Below are 14,457 nucleotides of genomic sequence, written 5' to 3'. Positions count from 1 at the left end.
ATTAGAAGTTTCAAGAGCCCTTTTGTTCCAATCTAAACTACCACTGACATTTTGGAGTGACTGTGTTTTGACTGTCATTTATCTTATTAATAGGATGCCTTCACCTCTTTTGCTCAAAGTTTCTCCTTATGAAAAGTTGCATGGATGTACACAATCTTATGACTACTTGAGGTCTTTTGGTTGTATGTGCTTTGCCACCTCTCCTAAGGCTGGTAGAAATAAGTTTCAATCTAGAGCTATTTCTTATATCTTCCTAGGTTACCCTTGTGGTAAGAAGGGTTATAAGTTGTTGAACATGCCCAATTCCTCAGTGTTCTACTCTAGGGATATAATATTCCATGAACACATTTTCCCTTATTCTTCCTCTTCCCCACCTTCTCTTTCTTCTGTTTTGCCTTCACCATTTGTGGACATCCCATTTTCTCCACCTGTCATCCTTTCTCACCTTGTTTCCTCTTCTCCCATTCCCCTTTCTGTTGTCATTCCTCTTTCAACTTCTGCTCCACTCACCTCTCCTGCTATTCCTCCTACATCCACTCCTACACCTGCTTCCCCTCCTTTAAAAAATCCACCAGAACTGTTACACAATCTGTTTATCTCAAAGATTATGTATGTTCTTCTGCCAACTCCAACCCTTCTACTTCTACTCCTTCTAAGGTTCTGCCTAGTGAAGCACACATGCATGAGCCTTAATTCTACCAGCAGACTGCCTCTCATCCTGCCTGGCAGGAAGCTGTGCTAAAGGAATTCAATGCTCTTGAAGCAAACCATACTTGGGACATTGTTCCCCTTCCTCATAAAAAGGTTATTCCTTGTAAGTGGGTCTATAAGATCAAACAAATGGCAGATGGATCTGTTGAGAGATACAAGGCCAGGTTGGTTATTAGGGGTGGTGACACTCAGAGGGAAGGCATTGACTTCACAGAGACTTTTTCCCATGTTATCAAGCTCACCACCATCAAGTGACTGCTGACTCTTGCCATCAAGAGAGGATGGAATGTGTTCCAGTTGAATGTTAACAATGCATTCCTCCATGGTGATCTACATGAGGAGGTTTATATGAAGATACCTCCAGGTATTTATGTCAATTCTTCTTCCTCTTCCATTCCTTTGGTTTGCAAACTCAAGAAATTATTATATGGCCTTAGGCAAGCCTCCAGACAATGGTTTTCAAAACTGTCTGAAGCTTTGCTCTCTAGAGGCTACATTTCAAGTCTGAATGATTACTCCCTCTTCACCAAGTCTTCTTCTGGTTCTCTAGTGGTTCTGGCAGTATATGTTGATGACATACTTTTGGCTGAAGATGACCTCACTGAAATGAACTCTTTGAAATCCTATTTGGATGATCAATTTAAGATTAAGGATTTGGGGTTAGTACATTACTTCTTGGGGCTGGAAATCACTACTCATCCTCAAGGCTATCTCATGAGCCAACACAAGTATACATCCGATCTCTTCACTGAGTTCAATTGTCATCATTTCTCTCCAGTTGTGACTCCTCTAGATCCTTCTGTTAAGCTCACTTTGGACATGGGGGATCCTCTTCATGATCCTAGTCTTTACAGAAGACTTATTGGGAAACTCAATTTTTTACAACATACAAGGCCTGATATATCTTTCTTTGTCCAGCACCTGAGTCAATTTCTTCAGCAACCTCAGGCCCCTCACATGTTGGCTGGCCTACATGTTCTTTGCTATCTCATGAATGATCCTTCTCAGGGAGTTCTTCTCTCCAATTCTTCTGATTATTCTCTTGCTGGCTATTCTGATTCTGATTGGGCCTCTTCTGCCATCTCTCGAAAGAGTGTTACTGGGTTTTATGTGACTCTTGGTGACAGTCCCATCTCTTGGAAAAGTAAGAAGTAGCCCACTATTTCTTTATCTTCAGCTGAAGCTGAGTACAGGGCCCTCAGAAAAGTGGCTGCCGAGATATCTTGGTTGTTTAGACTTCTTAGGGATCTTGGACTATCTATTAACAGTCATGTTCAAATCTATTGTGACAGCCAGGCTGCTCTTCATATTGCCAAAAATCCAGTTTTTCATGAACGTACTAAGCATATTGAGATTGACTGCCATTATATTCGTGAATGCTTGAATTCTGGACTAATTTCTCTACATTTTATTTCCAGTGCCAACCAGTTAGCTGACATCATGACAAAGGCTTTGTGTGGACAACTTCATCACAACATTCTTGGCAATCTTGGTGTGTGTTCACTCTCCAGCTTGAGGGGGGTGTTAGCACTGATAAAGGAAAAGGGTTGGCCCAATAGTAGGGTCCAACATACCCGGCCTAGCCCAATTGTATTCTTTATTAGTCTTCATAGGTTTATTAATAGATCTTTTTGTAATATACAGAACAGTATGAAAATTTAATACATCAAGTATCTCTTTCGACAAACCCTTTTCTCTCTCTCTTTCTCTTCATCCATTCTAGGGTTTTCATCCCTTCTTCTCTGCCATAGCTCGCAGATCTTCGAGTTAACATTTATTGAGGCACTTCTAGAATTTTTTAGATAAGCTAAATAGTAAATAAATTAGGAAAATTCAAAAATGAGAAACGGATAAATGACTTTTAAGTTTATGAGAAGGTAATTGTTTTTTCTCAAGGACAAAATGGTCATTCACCTTTTGAAGGATATTCTTGTAAATTAACTTTTGACTTAGGGTGCTCCCACTTTTTAAATATTTTAATTTAATTTTAATTTTAATAATTTAATAACTATTTAACTATTTCATATTATGAGTATAAACTTTTGAAATGACATAAATATTATTAAAAAAGTTATGTCAAGCATATATCATACATGAAATTGAAGAGAAAAAATGCAAGCTGAAAGAAACGAATGGTGAAAATGATATAGTTATGTGCTCAAAATGATTGGATAGAGTTTGAGTTGTGAAGGTAAACAATTCTATATGGTTAGCTAGATATGTTTCTAATTATATTAATTTTTATTTTATGAGGTACAATCATGTTATATGATCATATATCTCACCTAATATATTTTTATAGACGATATTCTTGGACTATGCTTCCTTCTGACGAACGAGTGCCCTATCATAACAAGATTTTTTGTTTACCGATTGACATTAGTATTTTTTTTGAAAGTGCAATATATAATTATCCATATAGCAAATATGGATAGAAATTGAAACTCTTGCGTATATACTATATATATTTTCTGAAAGAATGTAAGAATAAGATGTTTGTACAAAAAAATGTCAATTAAGTAACAATAATAAACATAGAACAAAAAGGAAATAAAAAATTTCCAATAAATGCGCAAAATGATACAATAATTAGTTTAAAATATGCATTATATAGCCAATTTAAGCAATCTTACATCGACCTAAAAATGGAAAAGAAGAACCAACATGGTTAGTATATTCAGCAAATTTTTCTCAAGGAATAATGCATTTATTTTACTTCTAATAAACAAGAGAATTAATTTAGTGAAGCAGAACCAAGTTGCTGCCATGTGACCTGGAGGTCACGGGTTCAAGCCGTGAAAACAACCTCTTGTAAAAATGCAGGGTAAGGATGCGTACAATAAACCCTTGTGATTCCGGCCCTTCTCGGACCCCGCGCATAACGAGAGCTTAGTGCACCGGACTACCTTTTTATGTGATTAATGTTCAAACGTGGTTTGATAAGTTTCTTTAGTATTTAGTGTTGGATTAAAGAGTTCCATCAATGTAGGAAGTGGAAGAGACTATCGGGCATAAAGGTGAATGTTACAGAATTTGACGGGACTCTCGGGCATTAATACTGAATAGTGTAGCTGAAATTCTTTATTTAATTAAATTTTTTTCTTTTTTTATGAAGGTCAAAATAGTCAATCAAATTTAGATGGACATTTTCGTAATTTAACTTTTGATTTAGGGGCTTTCTACTTGTACTATAGTATGATATGATGATAAGCTAACCGCTAATCACCTACTTAACTAACTAGTGACACCACTAACTTAGCTTTGCTGGCATACAGCTGTACATCCTAGAGCATCACTGCTGAGTACAACAAGTATAAAATTTGGTATTGCTCATCTGTGTTTGGTGCACTGATGCCAAGGCAAAGGGCTAATATGTTGCTATAGTTCACCCTTAATTTCTGATTATGCTTCAATCGCATAGATGTATGTTGTAAAATCACAGTAACGTTTGCTAAATCTTATCTAATGATCATATCTATATCCAGAGAAACTGTGCCCCAGAATAGAAATGTCTATGTTTGTTTCAAACCAAAGGTACGATAAAAACATAGAGAGAAAAACTCCAATAAGAAGACGCCTGTGAAATACTTTTTATCTTATTTGGATAGCAACAGATCGACCTAACATTACGATTGCCATGGATTACTAGAGCTATTATTACAGGGAATAAAATAAATGTTGGTAATAAAATGGAGGTACATGACTACCATTGAGGTGCAATAACGCACTTCTTGTTGGGGAACATGCAGGTTAAAAAAGTGTAACAGGATCCATCACTTATCCATCCAAATAACACATCGTAGACTCTTTCCTTGAGCAAGTAAATCAAAAGCCTTGTTGATGTCTTGAAAACTCACTTCATGAGTCACAAACTTGTCCAGTTGGAATTCCTAAACCCACACAAAAATGTTAGCAAAAGGTACTAGGAAAGATGCAAACAAGTTGCAATAATAAACGACGAATACACACAACCATCCCCATTTTTTTTTTACCTTGTCGAGATAACGTTTGACAAGAAGAGGAATGTCAGATTTGGGTTTGAGACCCCCAAACAATGATCCCATGAGAGTTTTCCCACTATGAAGAACATCGAAAGATTTAAAGGTCAAATCTGCTCCCGGTTTATCAACTCCTAAAACAATTGTCTTTCCCCAACCCTGATATAACAGCCAAAATCATTACATATGGATTTAAGTTAGCAAAAGCAAAAAGAGTATAGGAACAATAACAATATATAAATGAAGTGTAGTTCTATGGAACTTGTTTTCTTTGATCTTATGTTAATGGTTTTCAGTAGAAGAGCTATTGGGGAAACCTTTCTGCAGCAGGCATATGCTTCCTGCACAACTGTTCCGAGACCAACACATTCAAAGCAGTAGTCAGCACCACCATTAGTCATTTCATTTATCACCTGCTCAAAAAAACGGAAAAAGAAAATGTGATAATTTGGCATGGCATAACCATGACATGCATTGAACAAAATAAGAAATGATATTTTCCACAAACACAGGAACAATGAAGAAGAAATCAGCAGTTGGCTTCATTAAATATGAAATTTTGGAGGATCAAATATCAATCTGGCCGAATAAAGACCCACCTGGCTAATAGGTTTATCCCCAAAGCTGTTGGAATTGACAAAATCGGTCACTCCAAATTGCTTTCCTGAGTTGAAGTGGAAGAAGAATATTATTCGATATTCTCACCAGATTGATTACTCAAGTTTCTAGTAGGAAACAAACCAAAGAATGAAGAAGAAAATGATAGTTCACCTATTTCGAACTTGTCAGAGTTTATATCTACACCGATAATTCTTGTAGCACCACATATCCTTGCTCCCTCTGCGACCTATAAGACCTGGTGTAAGCATATAAACTCACCAACACGAACACCAATGCCAATGTAAGTAAGAAGAAGCAGGAAGAGGTACATACAGCTAATCCAATTGCGCCCAAACCAAATATTACTACTGTTGATCCTGGTTCCACATTTGCCGTTTTCAAAGCAGCACCTAGTCCTGAGCTCATCTTACATAATATCAGACAAGACATTATTCAAAATCTTAAAGACAGCATGTTCAAGCAGAAATGTAGCATCTGGTACTAAGTTTGTATTTTGCTTGTGGCATTTACTGGTATATATGATGGAGCAAAGTGCCACTTCACAAATGTCAACTCCAATTTTTTTCCGTGCAATTCTACATCGATGAGTCTGTTAAAGTGGATCTATTTTGGGGTAATCGGGCTTACACAACCTGTTTTTAGCTTATTCACTAACTATAGGTCCCCTTTTAGACATCTGATGAAAATTACAGAAAAGAATGTCAAATGATTATTTAAGTGCCTATTAAGAAGTTGAAACTGAAATAACAAAGGATTACACATGGAAAAGGAAAGACGGGCAGGAAATGAACCTGTTGATACTCCACAACTGAAGAGGCAAGCCCTGTTAGGTGGAACACAAGGATCAATCTTTGTTACGTTAGCAATATCAACAACAGTGTACTCGGCAAAACTTGATACAAACAGGAAATGGTATAAAGTTTCTCCATCAGCAGTAGTGAATCTGCTTGTGCCATCTCTAGGCATGTACGGAGAGCCCTTAAATTGGAATTTTGAGCAAACGTTGCTCTTCTTGGATGTGCAATCTATACATTCTGTACAATCGGGCAAAAATATCGGGACAACTGGATCTCCTTCTTTTAATTCCTGAACATCTTCTCCAACACTCTCTACAACCCTTCAGTCAATAACACATGAACAAAAAAAGTTAATTTGAACTTTCCATTTTACCCTTAATGACAAGATTTTATAGTCACAAAAATGTTATAGCATGTTTAATTAAGACTATAGGTTTTAAAAGTCTTATAACCACTCAACTCAAATGTTATGACATATTCAAATCGATAAGTTTCATGAGTCTTTCTTTCTTTCTTTCTTTCTTAAACTCCAAGCTCAGCCAGACTATGCCATACAAATGGAAATGGAGAGAGTACCGGCCCTGAGCTCAAGTACTGGCCCTGAATCTATGTTGAAATTAGAGATTGGAAAAAAAATACTGCAGTTTACAGTGGGTTCCAGCAACAGCACAAAATTATATTAAGCCAAATTAACGCTTACCATCAATCAAGTATTCTTACAACTAAAAACAAAGACTCTTTACAAATTACAACAGATACAAAGAACATGAGAGGGGAATATACTGAAATTACCCGAAAGCTTCATGGCCGAATATTCTTGGAAAGCATGCAGGAAATTCCTAAAGGAAGACAAGATATTACAGATGATTCAAAAGTACGTTAAAGATAAAATTTCTGTGGCTTTAATTCTCATAAAATTGCATACTTTCAATTTCCAGAAGGTAAAGTCACTGTGACAGAGAGAAGTACAAATAATTTTTAAACGAACTTCACGGGCTTTAGGTGGAGCCACAATCACTTCCTCTATTACCAGTGGTTCTCCTGCTTTTCTTGCCACTGCAGCTGTAAATTAAATATAATGTCACTCACAATTATTAAGTAATTATTCGTACAAACTAAAAACAAAACTCATAAAATTCCTCCTACCCCTTTTCAGATAAAGAGAAAGAACTTCTCTATAGGCTGACAACCCAACTAAAATAACTCAAGTTAATATAATGAAAGATTCCTCAAAGAATTTTATTTTGAAAAGATGGGACAAAACTTTGGGCTGTAAATGAAAAGAGTTTCTGAAGAGTAAGTACCTTTGCAACGAATTGGCTTTCCAGCAGTTTTGTTTAACTCAGCTTGTGTGGTAGCCATGTCAAAGCTAAAAAAAAACACAGTCCAAAACACACTGTACTGTGTGTGGTGTTTGTATTTTCAATTTCCAGGTGGGTCAGTTTTATAGTTTCACGACTCCCAAGTAAGGTCACGACCAGGACCAAATGATATCTTCCACTGATTATACAAAGATTTTGAATTGACTTAACTCGACTTGTCACAAAGGTAATACACACTTTTTTCCTTTTACTTTATTTATTACTGTAGCTTGACATGACATGACATAAAATTTACTATAGTAAAGAAATAAAGGCTTTGAAATTTATAATTTTACATATCTCATAACATTTATATAGATATACATAAAAAATTTGAAATTGTGAACATATACCATAATATTTGTGTGGTTATAAAAGTTTCTCATTAATAAAATATAAAAATATGTCATGTTTTTTTGGACCAACTAATAAAGAAATAGTGTCAAACAAAGTGGAACGGGGAGTATAATTTAATGAATTTTGAAATCAACAGGTTTAAGCAGTTGAAATCAAATGTCATACTCTCAATCTAACGGGGTTTTAGGCTTTTATGACTTTTTACAATATTGAATTTAAGAAAATATCTATTTTAGATCTCTTACGTGCAAAAGAAAGATCTCTTATGTGTAAAAGTAAATATCTCATATATAAAAAAAAAATAAAGTCATAAAACTAAATACAAATTTGTAATGGGCCACAAAACCAATTAACCCCTATGTAACGCGGTCGGATTGAGAGTGCATATATTAACTGCCAAATCAAACAGCTCGAGTGCCAAACTGCAAATTATGGCATACCGAAAATGTCATGCGGTTTTTAAGCGCCATTATTGCCTTGTGGCAATCAGTGTTTTAAAAGGCGTGGGCGTAACGCATAGCGTTTTATATATGTCTCAACGGGGCATAAGCCCCGAGGCGTGGGGCGTAAGCCCAAGTATTTAATTTTTAATATTTTATAAAATAATATAATAACAGTTAATATTTTGAGTTAGGGCTTAAATCAATAAAAAAAAGTCTTTACTTTTAAATTTAATACTTTTGAGTTCCTTTTTAAATATTTTGAGTAATTATCAAACTGACTTTTGAGAATTTGGGTATTATATGAAAGACTAATTCAATAAATTTTATTTTAATTTGAAAAAGTCTCTGGGACTTACTCCTTACTAAAAAATCGCGCCCCTTACCAATAAATTGTGTATGTTCCGAACACCCGGACGTACGCCCCGAATTGTAGGGCGTACGCCTCTTGAGACTTTCGCCCCACACCATCGCCCCGAAATATTTTTGGTACACCTCGCCCCGGAACTCGTCCCAGAAACGCCTTTTAAAATAGAGGCGGCAATAACTGGCAACCTATAGATTTTCGCTTACTTTTTTCCTTCAAAGATGTCAGGTTGAGTAACAGATATGCTTGATGTCACAATTGTACCCCTATTTGTGCCGAGTCAATTGTACCCCGTCCAATTTTGGGCTCGATTAAATTTAAATTTTAAAAATCTTTTTTTTTTTAAATTTTATATCGAGTCAAACTCTATCGTATAAATCAAACTGAGGGAGTAATTGATAGTAGCAAAAATATTAAAATAACAGTTTAAAAAATTGATTTAATAGAAAACCAATCAAGTCAAAGTTTAAAAGGTATTACTCTCCGGTCCATGTTATCTTTCCTTCAAAGTTTTTGTACACCATTTGAGAAGGATATTTTAACTATCTTACGTATAAGAGTATTTGTAAATAGACTGCGATACAATATTTATGTCTTTTTAAACGTCTCACTTAATTAAGAATCCACTAATTTGAACAGTAAAGACTAATTTAATAAAAATATACTAATAAATAACTTCTTATTTTTTAAAAAATATCAAATTTTTTAAACAAAACAGTTAATATTTGGGATCGGATAAAATAATAAAGTTTAATAAATTTGAAGTTTCTTAAGATTTGTGAAGTACTATAACAAAAATTGTACCTACCAAAAAATAATTATAATGGTCTCTACTATTCTAAAATTTTAGAATATAGGAAAAAAGGTAATAGATATAAAGAGGCACAATGTACAAATAGCATCATATTACATAAAATAGGGTAGAGGTAGTACATAATAGTAGAGTGAGAGAGAGTGTACTATAAACAGCCAAATTGTACAAAGTTATGTGCCATACTGTAAATTATGGAATACTGGAAATGCCATCGCGCTGACGTTAAATGTCATTCCGTTTTCTGATAAATAATATATAACTTCTTTGTATTGACAGACAAAAGAAGTTATACAAAAGACAGTGATTGCTCATAACCCCCCCCCCCCCCCCCCCTCACTCTCACACACACACACACACACACAAGTCGCACAGCCTATAGATATTTACATGTTTTTAATGCAAAAATGTGAATATTTCCTCCGCTTTAATAATAAGTTACTTTTGGTCATTTGTACATCCCTTAAGAAAATACTAACTTCTAGAGAAAAAAAATATTTTAACTAAATTACCTTTAATTAAAACTTGCATATTGTTAATTTGACACATTGGGATATGTAAATAAGAGGGAAAAAATTTAAAATAAAATTAATTCCTTTTCGATTATGTAAAAGAACACTTATTTGGACCAAAATAAAAACGGCCAAAAAGTCACTTATCATGGACCTAAAAGGGTAATAGATATGTTTGATGTCACAAATATCCAAACTATCATTTGGCCCGAGCTTTATAATTAAGGTATATATACTTGATGTTTTAACTTCAATACCACACAAGAGGGGAGGTGATTTGTGTGGCGTCAAATTTTTCGCGTGCATGGATTATAGAAGGACCTGTTTCTTCTATGTGTTCCTTATACTACTGTTGCGGAATAATAAATGCAGAAATTAAAGAACACAAGGATTTTTACGTGGAAAATACCTGGCTCAAAAGGTGAAAAAACCACAACCTACTTCCCAGTAGGATTTTCCCAAAACACTTCACTAAATCACTGAGCCAAAAACTGCATTTACAAAATACTTTTGTAAACCTAGGATTAACTCTAATCTCATTGTGGCACATAGCCTCTAACTATTGCGACAACTTTAAGTTAACTCTAACTTGAATACTCTGAGTACCTATTACAATTGCCTCTAAATAAAGTTGAAAGGTATACTATAAAAATACCTACTACAATTGAACTAGAATAAAAGACAGACACTTGGAACTGGTTCTTCTATCTGGTTCATGTAGCTTCAGGTTCGCACACTTGAATCACACATGGACTGCTTGCAAAATGCCTTGCTATTTTGCTCTCAATTCACGTTTAACTTTTGCTTTTGTGCGTCACTGTTTAATGAGAACATCCTGCGATTTATAGAGCTAGTAGAGTAGAAAATAACTAGAGTTCTAATGCTACTCTTCCTTGGTGGAAGAGTTCTAGTTGATCTCAACCTCTAACTCCTCCCTTATCTTGGATAGTGTTCTCTTTGATTAAGGAGTCCTTCTCCTTATCAATTATGCAACCCTTTTCGATCAGGAGATATTAGTTAGATCAAGTTAAGCTTATCTCCTTCACGTGCATCCCACATGCTCAAATTTGCCCATGTCTATTTATAGAAGGGATGGACCTGGTTCATGCCTGAGCTTCCTTTGTCAATCTTCAAAACTAACCTTCACTTAGGCCAACAAATTCCTCCATTTTGATGATGACGAACTCTGTGCTTTTTATAAGCTTAGGCCATGTTTCAACTTAGCTCAACATCAACACAATATTAGAAATATTTTTCCTTTTTATCACTTATTATCAAGGATCAGGTTCATTAGGTTATAAACATCATTGTTCAAAGTGTAAAGCACAGGCTTTTTCTCCCTTTTGGCATCATCGAAAAGTTGCATAAAAAATATGTGATTCTCAGATTTTAAAACTTACTCATGGCCACTGGGGCTACGTCAAATGCGTTCATGGATTAATCATCAATAATCAAGCTAAGAATTTAAACTATCAGAGAAATATAAATAGACAGTTAGAGCAAAAACCAACAAATTTCATTGATAGTTGATATGATTCTTCCACAAAACACAAAAAGAAATGAAAATATTGAAAACATGAGCAAACAAGAAACATCCCAAACTGGTCACTGTAGGGTCTACACTGGGCTAGAATTTGAAGGCTTGGAAGAACTGGGGGGCTTGGTTTTTGGCTTGGAGAAGTTTCAGCATGTCTTGAAAAATTCCATCATTCTTCTCCTTTTCCCTTGCTAGTTCAGTTCTGAGAGCATCTCTCTCAGACTCTACCTCAGTCAACCGTGTCTTCAGCCTTGCTATCTCAGCCTCCTTTGCCCCACTCTCCTGCACCAAAGCTCTGACCTTGCTATTGACCGGTGTCTTTTTGGATGAATAAGGTTCATTTGGAGTGGCATGGACCTCATAATCACAAGCAATCAGAGTGTTATCCCCAAAGTGATCTTTGTTTGTCGCCATCTCCCACTTCTTCAGGGGCATTTTATAGTGTGCCAGCACAGTTGTGAGAATGAAGCCATAGGGAATGGCATGAGCCTTGGGGCCATTAATAACCCTATCAACAAGCTGGACTATAAATCCAGGCCAGTTAATCTGCCTCCCACTATTCAAGCATTCCATCAAAACCAAGTCCATGAAGTTGGAAATATGCCTCATTTCCTGCCTAGGCAGAACACACTTGTTGATGAATTCAAATAGCACCTTATGGGGTGGCTTCATTTCACTCTTGTATACAGCCTTGGGCTCACGTTCCTCCTCATTGTCACTAAATTTTCTGGTGATGACAAGGGCAGTGGGAAGGTTTTCCATACTTGGACATTTCAACTTTGTGTAATCATCGTACCTCTCAGCAGGTACGCCTAGAATTTCACCCAACTCCTTTTTATGGAAAGAAATTTGCACCCACTTCACCAGGCTGGTAACCCTTTCATCCTTCACTTCAGCATTTCCATGAACTCAATAATTTCACCCCTTGCCAACCTGCCATCTATCTGAAGGAGCATGTCCTTCCAGCCTTGCACTTCTAATTTCTCCAACAGCAGTACCATCCCTTCCTCCTCCAAATCCCTAAGGAGTCTACCCTTCAGAATTGTTCTTTTGCCAAACTTGGCCATTTTGTCCTTTTCACTGTCTGATTCATCGTCCTCTTCTCCACTCCATTCCTCTTCTTCAACAAATTTTACTTGTTTGATTTTTACTGCAGACCTGGTCCTTTTTTCCAGAGTGGATGGTTCCACAGATTTTGACATGGAAGTAGACTTCTTATTGGAAGTCTTGGCTTTATTAGGCTTGGGAGTCTGAACCTCCACTTCTGCAATCACATCTTCATCTTGATGGACCAGGTCCATCTCATCAATATCAACAGCCTTACCAGGCTCACCTACCTTCTTCTTCCCTTTGTCCAACTTTTTCTTTTTGTTTTCTTCTAAGACTCTTTGCAACATTGCCTCATTCTGCTTTAGCTGACTTCTTGTGGCTCTTCCTCGTGAGGGACGACTTTCAACAGTGTCAGAAAGGGCAACCTTTCTTTTCATGGTAACCCTAGAAGTGCCAGGGGTCTTAGCCTTGGAAGTTCTCTTCTTCTTGGGGTTGTAGCTGTCTCTTACTTTCTTCAATAGTTCTACGAAGGTTTCTTCAACTGATGAACCAGTTCATTTATATTTTGCCCAAGTTTAACCAGCCTTTCAGCAGCTTCTCCAGACATGCTGCCCCCTATTTTCTTGACACTTTCCTCTACATTATTTGCTTCACAAATAGCCATTCTATCAGGAGTGGGTAAAGAATCAATCACTCTTTTACTCATTCCCATTTCTTCACTACGAGCGCCCTCACTGTCCTTTTCTTTTTCCTTCTTATTTTTACCACCTCTCCTTCTAGACTCAAAAGTTTCTACATCCAGCACAGATCCAACCAACATAAATCTATTCTCCAGATTTTCAGCCAACCCAAAAATGACCTCAGTGGTAGTATTTGGGCTAGAGGTTACCTGTTCAGTATTAGAAGACCCAATTTCTATCCCCGCAGTCGCAGACTTAAAGGAGTCATCAGAGTTCTGGGGTTCTTGGTCTTGGCTAGCTTTTAGTTGTGCGTTTAATTTCTTTGATAATGCACTTCCAGCTACAGTCTTACGAGCAAGCATTTTTACTTTTCTTTTCTTAGGCTGAGAAGTGGTTGAAGATGAGGAGCATGGTAAGGGTGTACCAGGGTTATCAGAAGGATTAGTCATTTTGTGCTTGGTTCTAGAAGTAAGAAGAGAGGTAGATTGAATTTTGGAGAATGAAAGAAGGTGGAAAGAATTTTTGACGATTTGAGAATTATGAAGAGAAGGCAGAGAAGATGATGATCAATTTACAGAAAAGTGGTAATTAGTGGGTAGTGGTAGGCTCATCAGAACCAAGGGGGTAATTAGAAGTCTAATCAAACTGAAATGTCAGTTTTGAATAGACGGTGGAATCTTCCCTAGAATTTTGGTATTTTAATTTGGTTAGGATTCTCTTGAGTGGAACTGGTTCAATTTAATTGGATAAGTTTAAGAGAAATTTGGACTTAGGTAGAACTCAGCTCATGATTCAAATATTATTGTTTCAAATTGTGTAGAGTGTAGAAAACATACCGTGTTATCTAGATGAACCAACACTGATTGATGAACCAGGTTCTTCACTGAAAATTCCCTTGTGCATGTCTAAATTTGCCAAAATAGAGAAAATATCATTAGAGATTAATGAGTCATTTCAACACATGGCACAAGAGTATACTATTTGCAGTATGAGACTGAGCAAAAATTAATCTAGTTATTTACACAATTTCCAGATTTTCTAACCAAATTTTTTTTTTCGTTATGAATTCTGAACTGGTCATGTTAGGTGATCCTAATCATCCCTAATTCTAACATATTCCTTTCAAAGTGATCTCTACTTAAGGCTTTTGTGAAAATGTCAGCTATTTGCTTGTCAGTAGTTCAAAATTCCACAGTGATCAACCTCTTTTCATAG

The 14,457-nt window shown here is 36.2% G+C and overlaps 1 protein-coding gene across 2 annotated transcripts; it reads right to left on the bottom strand.

Annotated features, from left to right (window-relative positions):
• Window positions 1-4,106: 4,106 nt before the first annotated feature.
• On the bottom strand, window positions 4,107-7,590 carry LOC104106353 (alcohol dehydrogenase-like 7). 2 transcript variants are annotated; one of them, XR_001971259.3, is made up of 11 exons: window positions 7,432-7,590; window positions 7,053-7,189; window positions 6,920-6,966; window positions 6,122-6,447; window positions 5,643-5,725; window positions 5,481-5,556; window positions 5,309-5,373; window positions 5,027-5,122; window positions 4,704-4,868; window positions 4,384-4,601; window positions 4,107-4,269 (listed from the first exon to the last, which is right to left on the bottom strand). XR_001971259.3 is itself a non-coding variant. In XM_009614883.4 (10 exons), the coding sequence occupies exons 1-10, from the start codon at window positions 7,487-7,489 to the stop codon at window positions 4,485-4,487; spliced, it is 1,170 nt and encodes a 389-aa protein (XP_009613178.1). In that variant the 5' UTR covers window positions 7,490-7,590; the 3' UTR covers window positions 4,289-4,484. The 2 variants fall into 2 exon arrangements, 1 of the variants encoding a protein (XP_009613178.1); XM_009614883.4 differs by lacking the exon at window positions 4,107-4,269 and having other exon boundaries at window positions 4,289-4,601.
• Between the last annotated feature and the right edge of the window lie 6,867 nt (window positions 7,591-14,457).

This window comes from Nicotiana tomentosiformis, chromosome 12, assembly GCF_000390325.3.
Source record: "Nicotiana tomentosiformis chromosome 12, ASM39032v3, whole genome shotgun sequence".
Classification (NCBI taxonomy): Eukaryota; Viridiplantae; Streptophyta; class Magnoliopsida; order Solanales; family Solanaceae; genus Nicotiana; species Nicotiana tomentosiformis.
The sequence above is the reverse complement of the archived record's forward strand: the minus strand, read 5'-3'. Positions and strand labels throughout refer to the sequence as shown.